We start from the raw sequence: 21,066 nt of genomic DNA on the forward strand, positions 1-21,066 counted from the left end.
GGAGGCGGTTTTGCTGGGGTGGGGGCGAAGGGGAAATTCAAGCTCTGAGCCTGGTAGCCCACCACTTCTGAGTTTAGGAAGGTCTGTGGCAAGAAGTCAAAATAATAATAATAACAACAAACCATACAAGAACAAAACCCCTTGGTGTATTAAAAAGAAACCAAACATAAAAACATAACAAAAAGCAGATATTAAAAAACCCTGCACAATTATTTGAGAAACAAAACTACCCTTCCCCCGCAAAAAAAAAAAAAAAAAAAAAAAAAAAAAAAAAAAAAAAGCATTTACCTTTATTTTGCATCTAAAATACTCAATTCTGGATGCATTTGAATGCATCTATCATGCCTGTGGTGACATGGGGGAGAGATCCCCTCAAAGCTCAACATGTCTGAACTCTAAGGAGATCACTAGAGGCAGGGGGTGCTTGCTCTCCCACGCCTCCAAACCCTCTTGTGCCTGCTCACCCTTGCGCAGGGGATTCACGTGATACTGAGTGTACAACTTCTGTGCTCGTAGCTCTTTGAGGAACAGTTCTCGCAAGATCTGATTCTGATGAACTTCATCCTGAATCACCTTCTGTCCCGCGTGTCCTGCCATGGCCTTGCCCTTGCTCTGAGAGGTCAGGCTATTTGACCTTCCCTTACCTGGAGAAAGGTCGCCTTCTACTGTCTCCTAGCAACAGTGTTCCCCTTGTGTTCAGGCAACAGCGTCCTTTCTGTCTCTAGGCAACAGCGCCCAGATTCCACAGCACCACCCTCCCTGGCAGTCTTTCTCTGGCTTCTGTCCACTCCACCCCTCCCAGTTCTCAGGCTCCTTGGTGTCTCATTAATCCTCCACCAGTGTCCTCAGACCCGGACCCAGCATCTGGATCTAGAGCGGCCCGGGTGCGCTGCTAGGAAAGGGCTGCTGTCCCTTCCCCCACCCAGCAAGAAAAGACTGAAGAGTGGACCTCAGCATGGCTGATCATTTCCTAAAAACGGTTTGAGGAGGAGACAGAAACTTATAGGTTTGAAAGTAGGTGCCCAGAATTGGGGGGGGGGGGGAGAGAGAGAGAGAGAGAGAGAGAGAGAGAGAGAGAGAGAGAGAGAGAGAGAGAGAGAGAGAGAGAGAGAGAGAGAGAGAACAAAACACCTCTGGCACACAGGAACACATGAGGGGGCCGGCAGAGACAGAGACAGAAAGAGTTAAATATTGCTGCTACCCTCAGAACCAGCCTCCAGCAGCTCAGGGCTTGAGATAGGGCCTACGAAGTTGGCAGACCTTTGACTTTTCTATCTGAGGGAATAACACTTAATCCTCTGGGGCCAGCAAGGGGTTGCTAAACTTTACTCTCTGGGGCAGGAGAGAGAGGGAAAGAACACACATACACTCCTAGAGTCTTTCTATCATCTTCTGTCTCATTTCTGTCTTTATTTTTCCTTTACAGCTTACATATCCCAACAAAATCTTTCAAACAATATAAAAGCTACAATGTGATTACATTCTATTTTTCAAGTGAATGATTACAACAAATACAAATAAAAAACATGTTTTCTATATCCCTTACATGATTAAACATTTTACATATTACAGATGGAAAACAAATTGTCCCAAGAACCCACATACATTCATATCCAAGCAACTTGTTAGAGATTAACAGAATGTAAGCAAGCAAGGTATTTTTCTCAGCCAGTTCTTTTGCAGGCAGGCTGCATTTTGCAGTTAAGAAAAAGAATCAATCATTGTATTACTATCTTAAAAGTGAATCTTATAAGAAATCTTAAAGGAATCACAAACCTAAATTTTTATCTATGAAAAAGAAATAGCTCTGTTTTAAGTCCTCAGGGTGCATGGTACACACTCATCAACAGTTTTCTTTATCAGGAAGCCAAGGGCAGAAATGGGTACAAGGTATTAATCATCACCTTTGGTCATCAACTGGTCCTAGCAAGAAAGGCATGTCAGCTAGTAATAATTGGGCTGCTTTGTTCTTGTCCCCCGACTTGAATGAGTCCCTCACTCAGCTCTGTGCCTTTCTAAACTTTAAATTGTGTCCTAGGATTTTTCACCTCAAGGCTATTGACAAAAACATCTTAGTCTAACCTTAAGTCATTTTCGAAGCTTTGTTTCTGCTATGATGCACTCTGAAACCTAGAAAAGCATCTCCCAACATTAAAAGAATTTAAGCTAGTTGGGCCTCTGGGACTCAATTGTTTTTCTTAATCATAAATCTAAGCCATAGTTTATATATATATGGCTCCTCAAGAGAAACTAGCTGTGTGACCTTTCCTTGTTTTATTTTTTTATTCTCTGCAGCCTCTGCCTTATCAGAGGCAGGGGCAACATTTTATCCTATGTTAATTTTTCCACTCAACTAACCTCTAGCATAATCCCTTACTATATTTATTAAAAACCCTCAACCATCAAAATTCTATTTAAACTGATACTATTATTATATATAAAATCACTGTTTCAGTTAAATATTAAGAGGAAATCATCTTCATAATAACCCACATGTAAAAATGCCCAGCAGAATGGGATATTCCCAAGACTACATTAAGGGCAGTGGAGATCTCCCCACGCCCATTCACACCATGCCAGATACCAGAGAAAATGGCAGCGGTAAACTTGCAAAGACACAGCAGGAGCAAGAAACATCCAGGGGCCAGGCTCTCAGGGCCTCACCTATCCAAGAATCACCCATCGGAGCTTTGCTTCCTGGTGGGCCGGCTTCCTGAACCTCAACTGCCACCTGCTGGTCCTCTGACAGGACACCTGCAGTCATTCTTCTGATCAGTGCCCAGAGACAGACAGGTCCACTGCTGTAGCTGTAACCGTCTTAATAAATAAGAAACACAGAGCCAATACAGAGATGAAAGCCAAGATGTCAGAGCAATAGCTAAGAGCTAAAAACCTTACCCTTCACTGTCGCTATTGTCCTACCTCTCAGAAAGAGACCTACTTCCTGTGTGTGCTTTTTATTGACTTTCTGTTCTGCCTTCTTATTGGTTGTAAACCCAACCACATGACCTCCTAGTCACTGCCTGTCTGTACAGACCTCCAGGTCTTCTATGGTTGGTATTGAGATTAAAGGTGTGTGTCTCCAATGCTGGCTGTATCCTTGAACACACAGAGATCTACCTAGCTCTACCTACCAAGTGCTGGGATTAAAGGTGTGCACCACCGCCGCCCAGCTTTCGCTATGGCTTGCTAATAGCTCTGACCCCCGGGCAACTTTATTTATTAATATACAAATCACATTTCAGTACAAATAAAATATCACTATACACTGCCCTTTCTAATCTAAGTAATTCACATCTTTATGATTTGTTTTATTTATTATTCTTGCTATACTAGGGGTTGAACTCAGAGCTTCTGCATGTTGGGGAGCTGCTCCAACACTGAGCTATACTCCAGCCTTTTCATTTTAAGACAGGACCTTGCTAAGTTGCCCAGGTACAGGTTGAACTTGTAATCCTCCTGCCTCAGCCTCCTGAGTGCTGAGATTATAGGCCTGCCCCACCAAACCCAACTACCTTCAATTTTTCATTGTAGTAAAATGCACATCTTCTAAGACCTCCCATCTTAGCCATGGTCAAGTGCGCCGTCCAGCTGCATGAAGTACAGGCACAGTGTGAGGCTCGCCCAGCTCCAGAATTCACCCCTTAGGCAACTGTCTTCTGCCCCATCCCCTGGCAACTGCCATCTTTCTTTCTATTCCTATGTTCAACCCTTAAATGCCTTCTATAACATAGTTTATGTTTAAATAAGCAGAAGTAGCCTACAGTAGGGAGAGAAGCCATCCCTGGCTGTAGTGAGCAGCTAAACACAAATGCTAAAGCTTGTACTCGTTCATTCATTCACTCATTCATACATTCATGACCCAGGATAGTTGATGTGTGACACTATTTCAAGAGTTTGTGGTCATTGCTTCCCATCCCCAAATCCCCATGTCTACCAGTGACTTCATAATCAGCTGCTTTTTCTCCTCGGCCTGTAGGGTCCTCTGCCTCTTGTCTGCAGAACCTTTCTACCCAGTGTTTCTATGAGTTCACACGCAATCGCCTTTCAAAAGCCTGGCCAAGCTTCAGAGTCCCTGTCTGTTGATGCTCTATTGCAAACTTAGTTACTTCCCTAAATGTACTTGTTTAGATCTAAGCTACTTAAGATGAGATATATCATGTCTCTCTGCATTTCCAGGCCATGCGGTAGAGGTAGGTATGTGTTTTGTGTTTGCTGGCTGGCTGGGTGTCTGTAGTTTTGTTTGTTTACATTATTATATAATCCCTTAAAACATTCAGATAGACTGTTTCACACTGACTTAATAATACGTTTATGACTTATCAATATGACCATGCCTGGCCCTCTGTGTTTCAAGCAAGGCTCAAATTGCCTCTTGGAATCTTCACTGCCTTCTGGAGGGTAAGAAGGAATAAGCTGAGCCTTCAAAGCCACATGGTTGGTTTAAAGATAATTTACAAGATTGCACCTGTGCTCTGTCAATAACACGTCCACTCAGCTTGAATTATTAGCCTCGTATCTGGGACCCTTCATGCAGGGCTGGTGCTAGGGTTGCCTAGAAGGTCAGAGGAAATCCTAGACTGAGAAGAAATGGCAATTAAGGGCACAATGAGATGTTTAGGGTGTGGAGGCTGAAGATGGACACTTAACCAAAAGTCAAAGAGGAAGTGAATATTTAAAATTCTTCAGGATGGGACAAAATCAGAGGAAGATCCAAATGACTGAAAGAGTAAAACAGTTTGACATTGAAAGAGAAGGAACAGTTAAAGTGATTTAAAAAAAAATGTGTTGCTTGTGGGATATCCAGGAAAAATGAAGCATAAAAAAATAAACATTGAAAATCCAAATTAGTGGCCATTTGCACCAGCTGATGAAAAAGACCTGAGATTCTTGTCTCTTGTAACGAGCATAGCTCAGAAAACATGATTCCACAACTATATCAGGTGGGAGATTTGGTTGATTCACTTTGTGTTTCTTATATGTATGAGTGTTTTGCCTGCATGTATGTAGTGCATCACATGATGCTTTGCCCACAGAGGTCAGAAGAGAAGGTTGGATTCCCTTGAACTGGAATTGCCGGTGATTATGAGCTACCTTGTGGGTGCTGGGAACTCAACACAGGTCCTCTGTAACAGCAGCAAGTGTTCATAATGGCTAGGCCATCTCTTCAGCCCCTGCTTTGGTTTTTTTGAGCTAGGGTCTCATGGGGACACTGGCTTTGAACTCACCACACAGCTGAGGTTGAATTTGAAGTCCCGATCCTCCTGCCTCCACCTTCCCAGTTGATACAAGCCTGGGCCACCATATCTGGCTTAGAAAAAAAAACAAGACTCATGGATGTTTCTGGAGAAATGTCATTTGTATGCCCTGTTGCAGGAGCCATAAGCTGCTGAAGTTAAAGGTCACTGGGAGGGAGTGAAGCATATCTTCAGGGACTGGGGAGGCTCCCACAGGGCCTACAACAGCCTTGATCAGCAATGCCAAGTGGCACAGGAAGGTAAAGGGGATTGGGAGGATGAACAACTGTCTGGCTCCAGCCACAGCCATCAGCCCCTAAGAGCCACACACCGCAGTCTTGTAGGACTCAGGACTTTCTTCCACAATAAAGTTTCTGCAGAGCAAACTTCATGTCTTTGTTCCTCAGACAATAGACAACTGGATTCAAAGAAGGAGTGAGGACAGAGTAGAAAACAGATGCCAGGCGACCCTGGATGGCAGAGTACCGAGAGGCAGGCCTCAGGTACATGAAGCTTCCAGTTCCATAGAACAAGACGACTGTGGTCAGGTGAGAGGAACAGGTAGAAAAGGCCTTCCACCTGCCATCCACTGAGGGGATGCGGACAACTGTGGACACGATGCCCACATAGGAGAGGACCGTGAGGGCGAAGGAGCTCATGACAATGCAGCTGCTGACGGCAAAGCCCACCTCCTCGTGGAGACGGTAATCAGTGCAGGACAGTCTCATGACTGGGGGGATGTCACAGAAGAAGTGTTCAACAACATTGGGTCCACAGTAGGGGAGGGAGAAGGTGTTGAAAGTGTGGAAGGCTGAGTAGATGGCCCCACCCACCCAGGCAGTGACCACCAGCTCAACACAACATTTCTGGCTCATGATGGTGCCATAGAGCAGTGGTCTGAGGATGGCCAGGAACCGGTCATAAGCCATGGCCGTGAGCAGGAAGCATTCAGTACATCCAAGTGTGAGAAATATGTAAAGCTGCGCTACACATTCGAGATAGGAGATGACTCCCGAGCCTGTGAAGGATATCAGCACTGCCTTGGGGATGGTGGCTGAAGTGTAGCTCATGTCCAGGAAAGATAAATTCTTCAGGAAGAAGTACATGGGGGAGTGAAGCCTACTGTCTCTCATCACTGCTATGATGATGGAGCTGTTCCCCAGGAGGCCAAATGTGTAGACGAGCAAGAAAAACGGGATGACCACCAATCTCAGCTGTGGGACATCTGAGAAGCCCCTGAGGATGAAGTGAGTCACTCTTGTATGACTGCTCACATTATGTTCAGATGCAGGGACCACACACAGCTAAGGGAGGGGACAGAAATAGGAGGCAGGCTCAGAACATGTGTCTGCAGCTCCATGTTGTCTACAGAGTCATGGCTTTCACCAGAAAACTAACACCAAAAAGCAGCTTATCTAAATGGCATTTCAAGGAAATGAGAAGGAGGAAAGGGAGGAAGAGGAAAAGGGAAAGGGAGAAGAGAGGAGGGCAGAGAGGGCACACTTGCTCTTGAATTCTCCATGGAGCCAAGTGGGAAGCAGTCCCATGCATTTGCTTTCTATGTGTTGAAGCAAGTCAACTCATAAACATTTCAATGTTGTTTCAAAGGACAGAGCAGTTTTATTTTTACTCTCATTATTAATATATTTCTTAATATCCTACAGATTTTCTGAATCTCCTCATATATTCTTTCTATTGCTGATTCAAAACACACACACATACACACACACACACACACACACCTACCTTCTTTAGTAGTAATTTCATTATTAATTTTTCTTAAGAGACTTTTTTAATTAATCATTCTACCAACACTGTTGGCCAGATGTCCTCTTGAAGAGCACATGTAACATGAAACACTTGAGTTCAAGGTTTCTGTAAATCCCTGTTCCTAGAGACCTTGCTTTTATTTATCCTCCTGGTTTGTTTTGTTTTTACCCACCCTGTGGGTGTGTGATGCAGGAACATGCTATACTCTTTCTCTGCCTGTAGAGATGGTCTGTATCTGATGAGCCCTCAGTAGACATTAGTGACTGTAATCACCCTCAGAGATCAGCCTCGAAGCCTAACTCTGAGCTCTGGGGACTGAGCTGTGAGCAAGCTCATGTGTGTGGACAAACATAAACCCCCAATACTCACTGATGCCAAATGTATAGCCTGCTGATTAGGTTTAGTAGAGTATATAGTATACATCCATGGAAGTATCTGCTGCTCTGAGTCCTTTCTCTGGTTCATCAGCAGCTCCAAAGAAGACAGCCATGGTCTGAACAGGGGGGCGCTGAGGCTCCCACTTTCATCATGTATTCCCTACACTCCTGGGAAAGACTGCACTACTATTTGGCTGAGGACGACCTCATGATCATCCCCAGGTCAGCTGGGAGTGAGCAGTGCAGGCATTGGGGCCAATGAAGGCACTGGCTACAGCCTGGGTGCTGTACCAGAGCCTGGGCAGCTGGAGAGAGCAGTGTGGGGATTTCCCTTAGAAAAGGCAAATGTGCACCGTGTTTGGGAAAGGGCAAAGTTTATAGAAAGTACAACTGCTGGGGTACTCTGGGTGGGACAGAGTGGCTTTTGTCTTACCTGGAATTCCTGACACAGCATATCAGATATTCCCATCAAAGGAAGAAGCCTGAAGGAGCTGGGTGGAAAGGATGCCCCTGTTAAAACTCCGTGTTTCCTGCAGTTTGGGAAATATCACAAAAATAAAGCACAATTATTATTCCCCTAGGATAGAACTGAGAAACCTTCTCCATCTCTGGTGGGCATGGACCCACCTGGTACCTGGCCTCAACTCCTCTCATGAGCTCTCAGTCTTGCATCTTTGGCTTCAGAACCAGTACAGCTGGATGCCACTCACATCACTGCAAAGTTCTGCTGCCTGCTCAAGATGTAGCCCGGCCCTTGAAACACGTTATAACAGGTCCTGGGAGCTAACCCTGGGGAAACACTTTCGCCAGGGAGCTGCTTTTGAGGAGCAGGGAAGGAATCCCTTGGCTGAGGCTTTTTCTCATTAAACAAGATGGTGCCTCCAATGAATCAGGTTTTCCCTCGGGACGCTCTTTCCATTAGGACACTTTTTCCACTCTCCCCATGCTGGAGGCTTCTCTGCGATGGTGCTGCTCTCTCTATTTCAGCCTGAACACCAGCCTGCCTTGAAATTTCCCCGGCCAAACAAATGAGTCCATTATCTCTCAGTTCAACCTCACTCAGGTTCGCAGGACAAGAAGCCAAATAAAGCCAAATTCTTGGCCAAAATATCACAGGAATGGTTCTGTCCCAGTTTCTGGTAGAGTCGTTGTTCCCTCTGAAATCTCACGAGCTGGCATCTGTCATTTCTCTGCATCTTGTTGAAAGCTCTGCTTACAGCACTCAATGGCTTTTTCAGCCCAAACTTCCAATTCTTCTACATTCCTCGAAACAGTCCCAAAGGCTTAAAAGCTAGGTAGGGGAGATCACAGCATTTAGACTGTGCTAAATTGACAAAAAACATCACAAACACCAAGAAAAATATCAGAATGGATCATGCAGGTGGCTGTAAAACCATTGTAAGAGTCTGCAGGAAAAAATAGCTTGAGTATATAAAATCTACAAATTCATAATTCACCCACAGGAGCACGACAGCAACAACTTTGCACCAACCAGGAGGGTGCTGGGCAGTTGGGCACTATTATGATCTCTTTGTGATGAGGAAGCGTTGTCCTGCCCAGCACCATGACAGACAAGGAGAACCACATGCAAGCCTGAGGAGGTTTGTTCCGGGCTTTGAGGAGAAAACACGGACCCACCTGGCACCTTGCAGCGCCAGACAGATGGGCACTATTGTGGTGAGCAACTGCATGGTGTGGTATGGGAGAGAGAGAGAGAAAATGGTTCATGTCCTGTGGACAGAGGCATGCCTAAAGATCAGGAGAACGAGGTGAGGAGTGGGCTGAGGTAGGTGGCTTGATTGCCACCCAGGGCCATGGTGATGTATGGGCCTGGGCTGCTGCTAGGGCCCATGTCTGGATTCATGGCACTAAAGCAGCCACTGTCTCTGTTGACATCCGGGGCTCCTAATACCGTCGAAAGCCAAGAGGATAGGGCTGTATAGAGTTGGTCCCGCCCCTCACTGACTGCAGCACTTGTGAGAACTGGTCCTGCCCCTCACCAGCTGAAGCACTCAGGAGAGAGGGTTCTACACCTCACCTGGGCAGCAAAATAGAGCTCGCCCTGTTGGCAGGGGCATGGGTGAGCTGGCCCTAAGGGCATGAGAATGGGAGAGTAGGTTGTGTCCCTCTCATATGCCACGTGGTACCATGGGTAAGGGAAAAATGCCCTCTCCCCTCACTCCTGCAGCAGGTGGAAGACCTGACTCGACCCCTCACCAGCTGCAGCACTTGGAAGAACAGGCCCTGCACCTCACACAGGCAGCCCAGTAGAGCCGATCCTGTTGACAAAGGTGTGGGTGAGCCAGCAGCAAAGTTGTGAGTGTGGGAGAGATGTCCCCACGTACTCCTTGCCCTTTGCTGCCTGTGACAGATGAGGGGGGCCCCCACCCCCTTACCAGCTGCAGCACTCTGGAAAGCAGGCCCTGCTCCTCCCCTGGGCAGCACGGTAGGGCGGACCCTATTGACAGGGGAACGGGTGAACCTGCCCAAGAACATGAGCATGGGAGATCTGGCCCCACCCCTCATCTGCCATATGGTGGTGTGGGTAGGGGAGAGATGCCCCTCTCCTGCGCCCCGCGCCACCTGTGGCAGTTGGGAGAGCTGTCCCTGCCCCTCACCAGCTGCAGCACTCAGGAGAGTGGCCCCTGCACCTCACCTGGGCAGCACAGTAGAGCTGGCACTAGTGGTCCAGGTGTGAGAGAGCCAACCCTGAGGGCATGAAAGCAGAACTGGCCCCATCCCTTCCCCATTGCTGCAAGGGGCGAACTATCCAGAGCATTGCTGGAGAGCTCCCCCTGGTGGTGGAAATAGGGGGTGGGGGTGCTGGCAGACCAATCCAGAACCAGGTCTATGAGTTGGCCCACCCCAAAATCCACCCCATCTATGATCTGATGGAGTATGTGAAGTGGCTGGTCCTGCAGACCCAAAGCTGCAGGATCTCCACGACACAGGGCAACAACAGGCTATCCCAGAGGCAGTTTTGCAAGAGCAGAGGATGGATGCAAAGGGATGGGGAAATGAATGGGATCAAGATGCATAATGTGAAAGACACAAAGAATAAATAAAGTTTTAAAATTCACAATAATATATAAATGATTCAAAATCAGTTGTTAATAAGCAAACAACTTTCTATGTGTAAAACAAACACAAGATATTCCTTTCCTGAAGCCCCTTCTACGTCCATTCTGCTCTCTGTCTGGGTTTCCTTATTCTTCTTGCTCATGAGACATCAAAATTAGAATCCACTGGCCCAGGAAACCACTGGTTTGGGGTCATTGTGATGGTGATTGATTATCCAGGACCCTAGCACCCTGAGCTAAGCTCAAGCAAGAGCCATGAAAGGCTCTGCCACACTCTAAGATCTCACATCAGAAGAATCAGATGGTCTAAGAAACAAAAGATGAGGACTTAGTGTTTTGTGGTGGGATTGAACCCAGGGCCTCGTGTGCTGGACAAGCACTTTATCACCATGCTCCATCTGCTGCCGCAACTTAGGGCTTTGAATAGGAAGAGGTTGCTGTATCACCATTTATTCCTGAAGTTCTTTTCCTAGGGACAAAAGGGTTCATTTTAATTATATACTTGATTTTTTCAAACATAAGCAACTTAATGTTTATTTATTAATGTTGAATTATCAAATTTTGCAGAATCAAAATGTATTAAATAATATAGATAAGTACAAACAATATGGGGAGTTCTATTTCTATTCTATTACAAAATATCTTATATACTAAAAAGGTACAGACAGATTGTATTTAGTAAGTATAGATTCGGTGTGTTTCTAATACTTAGCACAAGCGTTACTATGGCCACACCACCCTGAACGTGCCCGATCCCGTCTAACACTTAGCACAATTGTACTGAATACGATTTTTGTTAAAGTGACTAGTAAGATGGCTTCCATCAGGCAGCTCACTCAGTAACTGCAAATGGTTCCTGGGATTGCTAATAAAAGGTTGACCCTCACTCCAGATCAGAATCTTATAAAAAAAATAGTCCAGTGATTATACTGTATCCTTTTTGATACGGGTTTTGAATATGGAGCTAAATTTCCTGATGGCCTTTTCAGGTACAGTGAGGACTTTTTTTTTTAAGATTTATCTATTTACTATTATTTATTATTATTATTATTATTATTATTATTATTATTATTATTTGGTTTTTCAAGACAGGGTTTCTCTGTGTAGCTTTGTGCCTCTCCTGGAGCTCACTTGGTAGCCCAGGCTGGCCTCAAACTCACAGAGATCCGCCTGCCTCTGCCTCCCCAGTGCTGGGATTAAAGGCGTGAGCGACCAACGCCCGGCTAAGATTTATCTATTATGTATACAGTGTTCTGTCTGCATGTTTGCCTGCACACCAGAAGAGGGCATCAGATCTCATTATAGATGGTTGTGAGCCACCATGTGGTTGCTCGGAATTGAACTCAGGACCTCTGGAAGAACAGTCCATGCTCTTAACCTCTAAGCCATCTCTCTCCAGCACCCCCTAGTGAGGACCTTTTATGCAAACCCACATATCACACAGAGATAAAGACATTGAATCAGTAATGCTGGCTCAAGCCCCTTGAGCAGGAAAGATGGAGATCAAGATCTTTTGTCAGTCCAGGACGCAGAGCCATGACACCCATATCCTGAAGGTTGGGTGATACTCTTAGCTCAGGAAACAGATCCTCCTGCCGTATTTCCTGTTGAAGCCTGGGTGCCTAGTTCACCTGCGCATGCATTTGCAGCGTCAACTTCATTACTCAGATATCTGATATGTTTGAGCCCTGGTTTTCCCCAAACTGGTTCATAATCTGAATTCCTAAAGGACAGTTTTAAAAGGCAGATTTTGTTGCAAATGTTATTTTCATTATCTGTGGGATTGTAATCTTAGTTCCTGGAAACTATGAGCTATCTTAAATTCTAACCAAGAAAAAAGAAACAATGAAATACAGTGTTGAACCAAGTTATCCTATACTCGGAGTTACAGCCTGATTGGGCATTCACTCTAGGATTGGAAACCACCATTCCCCACTCCAGTGATTTAATTGGCTTCTCTGAATTCCACAGATATTGATTACATGGCTTCATTTATTGCAGTTCTATTATCAGCCATTTGTAAAGTTGGTGCTTGGAGAAAGGGGAATTCTGGTCATGCTGGCATTGACAGGCTGGGAAAGATGGTAGGCTTCATGGTGGGATGGGCAGAATATGTGCAAGAAGTTCAAGTTACCTGGGGAATGTGTGTGCCCAGGAGCAGTGAAGGACAGCCCTAGACACTTATAAAAGGAGAGAGCTTGATCTACGACACCCAGTGCTTTTCCTTCAGTCAGATCTTTCCATGACAGTATAAAGTGTTTATGTTGTTGCTGGTTAATATTTCAGTTGCTGCAACATGTCTGTCACCAAAATGGTGACTCTGGAGACGAAGTTTTAGAGGATGGACTCTATCAGCATGGGCATGGCAGACATGTTCACGCCAATGCAGACATCTACCTAGACTGAGATGCAGAGAACACATTAAATCACTCATATAGTTTCAGAAAAAAAATGGACTCATGGGCTTAAATGTCAGATTCTTTCTCTGCAGAGGTTCTAGAGCTGGTAGTAAAATGTTTTTAGTATATTGCTGTAACGTTACATTTGGAAGAGAAACTAAATAAAGTGAAAATAAAATGACTTCAGGTAGAAATCAAACTGTAAAAGCCCCTTTCAAACCCCCTTTGTTATGAACAACCTGTGTGTCTTAAAACCTACTGCACCCGAAGACAAATGTTTTTGTTTCTATCTTTAAAAACTATAAATTACCAATATTCCTTAATTTACAATGGGGCTGTATTGGGATGAACACATCATAAGCTGGAAGCTTTTTAAAATATTTTTTTTATTTATGTGCACAAGTGTGGCTCACAATCCCTTTTGATTTTCAAACTTGAGCTGCAGACATTTTCTCTCAAGAGCCTTCTCTACCTATCTGCTCATCTGTCCATCTATCTGTCTGTCTGTCCGTCCGTCCATCTATCTATACATCTATCCTCTATAGTTTTATATATGAGTGCTTGTTCATGGAAAAGGGGCAAGGAAGGAATAAAGAAAACAGGATCCACTGCCCTCTTCTGGCCTCTGCAGGCACCTACACAGAGGTGGCATGCACACACACACACTCACGCAGACACACACTTGTGCACATAAAGTTAAAAAAAATTAAAGTTTCCAACTTATGCCATGTTCATCTCAATACAGCCTTATTGTAAGCTGAATAACATTGGTAATTTATAATTTTTACAGATAGAAACAAAAATGCCTGTCCTTGAATGCAAAAAGTTTTAAGACACACAGGTTGTTTGCTCATAACAAAGAATGTTTGAAAGAGACTTTCACAGTTTGATTTCCATCTGAAGTAATTTCATTTTTCCTTCTATTTAGTTTCTCTTTTAAATGTAATTTGTTTGTTTGTTGTTTTGTGTTGTTTTGTTTTTTTGAGACAGGGTTTCTTTGTGTGATTTTAGTGCCTGTCCTGGATCTTGCCCTGCAAACCAGGTTGGCCTCAAACTCTCAGAGATCTGCCTGGCTCTGCCTCCCAAGTACTGGAATTTAAGGCATGCACCACCACTGCCTGACTTAACTGTAATTTTTTACAGCAACATACTAATTTTTTTTTTTTTATTTAAGCTCTAGGACTTCTGCAGAGAAAGAATCTGACATCTAAACCCATAAGTCCATTTTTCTGAAAATCCAGGAGTGGTTTAGTGTGTTCTCTGAGTCTTAGTCTTGGTAGACACGCTGCTGGAACAGGAAAGGTGTTGGGAGCCAGGCTGGATGGTTAGAATCCCTCAGTACAGGGAGCAAGGAAAGGCACAGTCTGTCTTTCGGCCTGTGGTCCCTGGTCTTCCGGAACCCAATGTAGCATCATTACCTTTGACTCAACTCCAATGTCGAGTGGTTATTGCATACAGTTGATGTAGGGTCTTTGAGGGTCTTTTTACATCATACATATATACTGGCAGTCTCCTCTGAAATGGACAATGTTTAAAAAAGAAAGAAAGAAGGAAGGGAAGGAGGGAAGGAGGGAGGAAGAGAAAGAGGAAAGAAAGAAAGAAAGAAAGAAAGAAAGAAAGAAAGAAAGAAAGAAAGAAAGAGAAAGAAAGAAAGAAGTAAGGAAGGAAGGAAGGAAGGAAAAAAGAAAGAAAGAAAGAAAGAAAGAAAGAAAGAAAGAAAGAAAGAAAGAAAGAAAGAAAGAAAGGAAGAAAGAAAGAGGAAGAAAGAAAGAAAGAAGAGAAAGGAAAGAACAAAAGAAAGAAGAAAGGAAGGAAGAAGAAAGAAAGAAAGAAAGAAAGAAAGAAAGAAAGAAAGAAGAAATAGAAAGAGAGAGAGAGAAAGAAAGAAAAGGAAGGAAAGAAGGAAAGAAAGAAAAGGAGAAACTCTTCATTTCTTGCTCTGCATCTGATAAGATGCTCCCAGATCTGCAATGCTTCATACCTCAACTACATTCAGAGTGATGCTGGTTTTGTGTGACCATATCATACACATTCACACTTAAAATCCCCCCCAATGCTGTCCAGCTTTGCAGCTGAAGGTGAAATCCTTTTCGTGCTTGCAGAGTTGTGTTGGGCCAAGCTTGGCTGACCCTCAGCCTCTCTTCTGCCTTGGCTTGTGTCCTCTAGCCCTCCCAGGCTGCTAGCTGTGTCTTTTATCAAACTGTCCCTGTGTCTGGTGTTCTTGAGTCCTTTGGATGTCTTACATTTTGCCTCTTTTATTTGTCATATTATGTGTGCACAACATGTATGTGTGGAATCAGTTCTCTCCTTCCACATTTATGTGGGATCTGCGGATCAAAATTAGGCCATCAGGTTTGTAGAGCAGGTGACTTTGTCTGTGGAGCCATCTTGCTGGTCTCTTTCAGCATCATATACCAACCATGCATATGACAGTATAAGCAGAACATATACTGTCTCTTTCGTGTTGGATTGTGATATTAGTCTGAATCTTCTAGAGTATTGCCATTGTCTCCTAATATTTTTTGTGACCTTATTTGGGATCCAAACATCTGATAATTCACTAATCAGCCTTTCTTCACACACTTCCTGACCTCTCCATCTATGTTCTGGGAGCTAATGAGTCCACTCTGAACTTTCAGAGTCCACTTAGTAATAAGAAAAATTTGCCAGTTTCTCCACGAAGTTCTTCATCATGTGCTGCCTAATTCCTGTCCACTGGACCTGGTGTCCTGTGACTCAGCATCACACCAGACAACTCTTTTGGTTCTAGTGTCCTCCCGACCCTTGATGTGTGTATTTCCATCCAGAAATTCCCCACAAATGCTGAAACTTAGAACCAACTCCCCTCCTGTCTTCCTCTTAGTGTGGAGAAGCTAAATCTGTGTGTTTCCCCCACACTGTGTGGCACTGTGTGAGGTGGGCACTGTGACAGTGTGTTTTTGTGAGGTTTCCATGGGACTTGATATGGCAGCCTCTGTTTTCTGGAACCATACAGAAGGCCTGAGTCTGAGAACTGATGAATGGAGCATTTTGTGGGATCTAGGATCATCTGGGGCTTCCTATTCTGCTATGATACCAAATTCCCATCCTTTGCCTCTTCTCAAATTGCAATGCTTTTATTTTGGTGTTGAGAGATACCTTTATATATCCAGACTCCAGAGCATTGTCAGATTATGTTCTGTGAATATTTTCTCCAGCTACTTGGGTGGCTTGGTAAGTCATTTAATCTTGAGACCACCCTTCTTGATATGCTTTGTCAATGTCATAGACTGCAACCCGCCTTTTTTATGTCTTGCAATTCAACGTGTTCTGTGTCATATTTAGGAATCCATTAGAAAACCCAAAGTCAGGAGTATTCACCCCAGTTTTCTCTAAGAAATTTTTATTTGTCACAGTTAATATTTGATAACTTTTTGTAGAAGATACAATATGTTAGTTTCACTGTTTTGTTGGCCAACTAGGTGACTCAGAATTATCCAGAACCCACTTAAGCAAGACAAACCAAACACAAGACAAATGCCACACATTCTCACATACTTAAAGAATGAGACAATCATACAGAAATACACAATGGAGCACTGATTGCTAGAAGGGGAAGTGTGGAGTAGAAGAGAACAGAAATAAACGCAAAGGGTCTTCTATGGCCTAGGAAGGATGCTGAGAGGGAGTGGCAGAGGCATCAAGGGTAGTAGAGGGGTGTATAGACTTGACCAGTTCATGACAGAGACATGTGTGAAAATATCAGTAAATCCCATTCATTTGTTTGATGCTATAATAAAGGTTAATTCAAAAAAATTATTACATGGGGCTTCTTCCCCATGTAGACAAACTCAGTTTAAAACAATTGAAAACCATTCTGAGAACAACTGAAAAAATAACTCAGATCATCTGAACCTAAACAGCTTCCCTAGAATGAGCAGGTTTACAGGGAGGGACTAGCTCTTGTGAACTCATAAGTGGACAAAGCTGGTCAAAGACAAACATTTTAAAAGTCTTATGATGAACAAAACACAGTAGGAGTCCTTAGGATCGTCCAGAAATATGTTCTCCAAGGACCATTGACAACTCGCTACTCAGAGGTCCTGTTTTCATCCAAACACAGCTTCCTGAAAGATGTAATATGTAGACACACCAAACCAACACCTGAGAAAACCAAAGCTTATCTCTTAATTTTAGTATAATTCCTGGTATCCTCTCTGGTTTTTTGTTTTGTTTTTTCAATCTTAAAATATCTTTACCTCTTCCTTAAATGTTTAACTCTCTTCCCTTCTATATAAACCATTTAGTCCTTTTGCATCTTCAGGCTCTTGCAAGCTTGTGTCTTACCCTCTAATTTATTTCCAAGTACCTTAGTTTTTATTTTTTCACTCTTTATTGTATCAATAGACATGCTTGTCACAAAAGCCTTAAAACACAAGTGACGCTTATTTATTTTACTTCCTGGGTTTTTGTTTTTGTTTTTGTTTTTGTTTTTGTTTTTTTTTTGTTTTGTGGTAGGTAGACCGGAAATTATGTTTTTGAGATCTGATTTGTAAATAATTGTTGAAGTAAAATGTATAATGAAGGTTTCCTGCCCAACCCCCCTGCCCACTTTCAGCACAGAACAGTCATGGTAGCCAATTAAGGATGAGGGCAGAGCATGTACTGAACAGAGGTTTGAGAAAACAAGGTTAGGCCCCCAGAAGTACATGATTAATGACCAATGTCAACAACAAAGACTATGCAGAGGAAAAAATCAGAGGAAATATTCCCTGTTCGGATCTTTTAAAGGAGATATTTTCCAATCAAATTCATTCTTCTAAAGCTAAACTCCTAGTCTTTTACTCCCATGTTATGTGACGAAGCTGACTGGCAGCAAGACCCGCAGAGTCACCTAGCTGAGGTAACAGAGTCACAGCTAGCTGAGGTAACAGAGTCACAGCTAGCTGAGGTAGCAGAGTCACAGCTAGCTGAGGTAACAGAGTCACAGCTAGCTGAGGTAGCAGAGTCATCTAGCTGAGGTAACAGAGTCACAGCTAGCTGAGGTAGCAGAGTCACAGCTAGCTGAGGTAGCAGAGTCACAGCTAGCTGAGGTAGCAGAGTCACAGCTAGCTGAGGTAGCAGAGTCACAGCTAGCTGAGGTAACAAAGTCATCTAGCTGAGGTAGCAGAGTCACAGCTAGCTGAGGTAGCAGAGTCACATAGCTAAAAAAAAAGAAAAATAACAGAGTCACAGCTAGCTGAGGTAGCAGAGTCACAGCTAGCTGAGGTAACAGAGTCACCTAGCTGAGGTAGCAGAGTCACAGCTAGCTGAGGTAGCAGAGTCACAGCTAGCTGAGGTAAAAACAAAAAGATCACAGCTAGCTGAGGTAGCAGAGTCACAGCTAGCTGAGGTAGCAGAGTCACAGCTAGCTGAGGTAGCAGAGTCACAGCTAGCTGAGGTAACAGAGTCACACTAGCTAGCAGTCACAGCTAGCTGAGGTAGCAGAGTCACAGCTAGCTGAGGTAGCAGAGTCACAGCTAGCTGAGGTAACAGAGTCACAGCTAGCTGAGGTAGCAGAGTCATCTAGCTGAGGTAACAGAGTCACAGCTAGCTGAGGTAACAGAGTCACAGCTAGCTGAGTAGCAGAAAAAAAAAAAAAAAAAAAAAAAAAAAAAAAAAAAACAGAGTCACAGCTAGCTGAGGTAACAGAGTCACAGCTAGCTGAGGTAGCAGAGTTCTGCCCACTTACTCTAGCTCCAGCCTTCCAAGGACAGCAGGTCCACTGGGGCCGCTTCTTTCTTGGTGCATTCCTCCCAGAGAAGCTCTGGGACACTGATTTTTTTTTTCAGCCCCAGGGTGACACTCACTCTTTAGTCCCTTAATTTCCCCAAAGATCCCAACTTTCATCAGAAGTGTGGCTGCGGTGTAAGTCCCAAGACTCACCAAGGAACTCTGAGAAACAGTCCCAGGAGACTGCCATCTTGTTAGCTTAATGGGTCCCATGACTATTGTCCGAATACTTCATTTACAAAAAGTTTTCCTACATTCCAAAACCACACCTCATTATTTCAGCCATTAATGCCTCCGTGTTTCCCCTCATTGCATCACTTTTGCATGTGGTGCTTTGGCTTTGCGTGGAGCATGGGGCATGCATCCTGATGTCTATAGGAAAGCCATCTCCATGATCCCAGTGCTGGGGTTGCACAATAAAGTCAAAATATTCTTAAATCTTCCTAAAGGGAGTGCAGACATCAGTTAGTGACTTGGTTAAGTTTATTTAGAATTTTCACATTGACTTTTGCCTGCTCAAAATCAGTGTCCATTAAAACACAGGAAGAAGTATGGCTATAATGGAGTCAATTCAAAAGTTGAAATTCTTCATGCACTGGCTGATGATATCAGCCACCTTCAGGCACATCCAGTGCAGAGGTCACATCCAGGCAAGCAATTCAGACAAATAATTTACTCTGTAGTAGTAAATTCACCACCACAGAGATACAAGGCAGCACTAAGAAAAAGGATTAAAAATGGAAATCTCAGCTGTTAAGTTTGTGTAGTCAAATTCATTTATGAAGTCATGTTCATAAACCTTGCTCTCAGGTTTTCAGGCCCAAATGTTAAAAAAAAAAATCTTACACTAAATTCATACATCAAATCCCATAATTTTATTGCAGCTTTAAAAATCATTTTGTGTGTCTTTTGAGGAAAACAGGGCATGAACATTAGGTTCTGATTATTCCATAGCGTTCAGTGGTACACATCTTTAATCCCGGAATTAGAGAGGCAGAGGCAGTTATATCTTCTGTGGATTTGAAGCCAGCCTGGACTACATAGAGAGTTTCAGGCTTGCCAGGGCTACATACACATAGATAGATAGATAGATAGATAGATAGATAGATAGATAGATAGATAGATAGATAGATAGATAGATAGATAGATAGATAAAAAAAATAAAATAAAATAGATAGATAGATAGATAGATATAGATAGAAGGTGTTCTCATGACACTTCCATGCACATACAGGACATGCTCTGAGCACAATCACTCATTAACCCGTCCTGTACCCCCTTCCTCCCTCCAGTCCCCTGTCTCTCCCCAAGTCATTTCCTTCTTCTCTTGCTGGTTTTCAAACTTAGATTACACATACGACAGCAAGTGTGTGGTGTTTGTCTTTCTGGGTTTGATTTCTCCCACTTAACATGAAGATCCACGGTTTCATCCATTTTTTTCTGCCAATGACATGATTTTTTTCCCCTTTAAGGATGGACAAACTTTATTTTTAAATCTATGTGTCTGTTGATGAGTACCTGGGCTGGTTCTCTTCCGTGCCACAGTAAGCGTGGCTGAGCACACATCTCTGTAGCACGCTGACTTCGGGCCCTCCAGTCACACACCGTGGAGGGCTCCAGGTGGATTACACAGAGGTTCTGATGTTCGTCTTTTATCAACCTTGGGCTGCATCAATGTGTGCCCCCGGTATTGATGTGCACAGGTTCCTTTCCCGTTCTCCTCACCAGCACGTGTTCACTGCCTCCTGGATGACAGCCACTCTGACTGGTAGGAGAGGGAATCTGAATGCCACTTTGGTTTGCATCTGCCTCATTACTAAGAATGGCCAATGTTTTTACCATGTACCTCTTGGCCATTAATACTGTGTTGAGGTGTCTATTCTCTTTAGTTGCCTGCTTCTAAACAATTGATTCTTTTTTGCAGTTTAATTTTATAATATATTTACTATATATTATATTGTATATATTGTACTATATCATATTATATATCTATATTAATCCCAGAACTAGGGAGGCAGAGGCAGTTATATCTCTGTGAGTTCGAGGCCAGCCTGGACTTCAGAGAGAGTTCCAGGCTGGCCAGGGCTACGTAGTGAGACCTGGTCTGACATACACACAAACAAACAAACAAACAAACAAACGAATGAATGAATGAACAAATGGTTTTATTATAACACTTTCATATATCTATATAGTTTGTCAGATGAATACCTGGCAAATGTTTTTCTCCTGTTCTGTAGGCAGGCTCTAATGTTCTCTAAAATGTCAGTTAGAGGTATTGTTTTATTCTGTTCTTTGAGTCTTTGATTTTTTTGGGGGGGTGTGTAAAAATATGATATGAGGCTGGAGAGACGGCTCAGGGGTTAAGAGCACTTGCTGCCCCCACCTCCCCAGGGTGGCTCACAACTTCTGTGACTCCAGAGCCAGAGGATCTGACGCCCTCTCCTGGCCT

The 21,066-nt window shown here is 43.6% G+C and overlaps 2 protein-coding genes across 3 annotated transcripts in view; both read right to left on the reverse strand.

The window, feature by feature from the left end:
- Fam183a (family with sequence similarity 183 member A) overlaps positions 1 to 658 on the reverse strand; it is a 30,654-nt gene extending 29,996 nt beyond the window's left edge. Inside the window, exon 1 of one of the 2 annotated variants that reach the window (XM_037201250.1) lies at positions 465 to 649. In XM_037201250.1, coding sequence (XP_037057145.1) covers positions 465 to 597 — 133 coding nt within the window. In that variant the 5' untranslated portion in view covers positions 598 to 649. Of the gene's footprint in view, positions 1 to 464 lie in introns of both variants that reach the window. The other variant, XM_028857154.1, reaches the window with a different exon arrangement.
- A 4,555-nt stretch (positions 659 to 5,213) lies between these two features.
- LOC114682978 (olfactory receptor 1019-like) lies at positions 5,214 to 9,886 on the reverse strand. The gene is made up of 3 exons (XM_028857129.2): positions 9,781 to 9,886; positions 9,423 to 9,475; positions 5,214 to 6,541 (listed from the first exon to the last, which is right to left on the reverse strand). The coding sequence occupies exons 1-3, from the start codon at positions 9,884 to 9,886 to the stop codon at positions 5,585 to 5,587; spliced, it is 1,116 nt and encodes a 371-aa protein (XP_028712962.1). The 3' UTR covers positions 5,214 to 5,584.
- Positions 9,887 to 21,066: the final 11,180 nt, after the last annotated feature.

The sequence above is a fragment of the Peromyscus leucopus genome, chromosome 8b (genome assembly GCF_004664715.2).
Source record: "Peromyscus leucopus breed LL Stock chromosome 8b, UCI_PerLeu_2.1, whole genome shotgun sequence".
NCBI lineage: Eukaryota > Metazoa > Chordata > Mammalia > Rodentia > Cricetidae > Peromyscus > Peromyscus leucopus.

Excerpts from the sequence above, each read along its gene's own strand:
- LOC114682978 (XM_028857129.2), bottom strand. The coding sequence starts at position 9,886 with ATGCTCATGTTCTTGGGCAGGTTCACCCGTTCCCCTGTCAATAGGGTC. Across the intron at positions 9,476-9,780 it reads TTTCCAGAGTGCTGCAGCTG|GGCCAGCTCACCCATGCCCC; the intron begins GTAAGGGGGTGG and ends TCATGCCCTTAG. Across the intron at positions 6,542-9,422 it reads AGCTCTATTTTGCTGCCCAG|CTGTGTGTGGTCCCTGCATC; the intron begins GTGAGGTGTAGA and ends CCCCTCCCTTAG.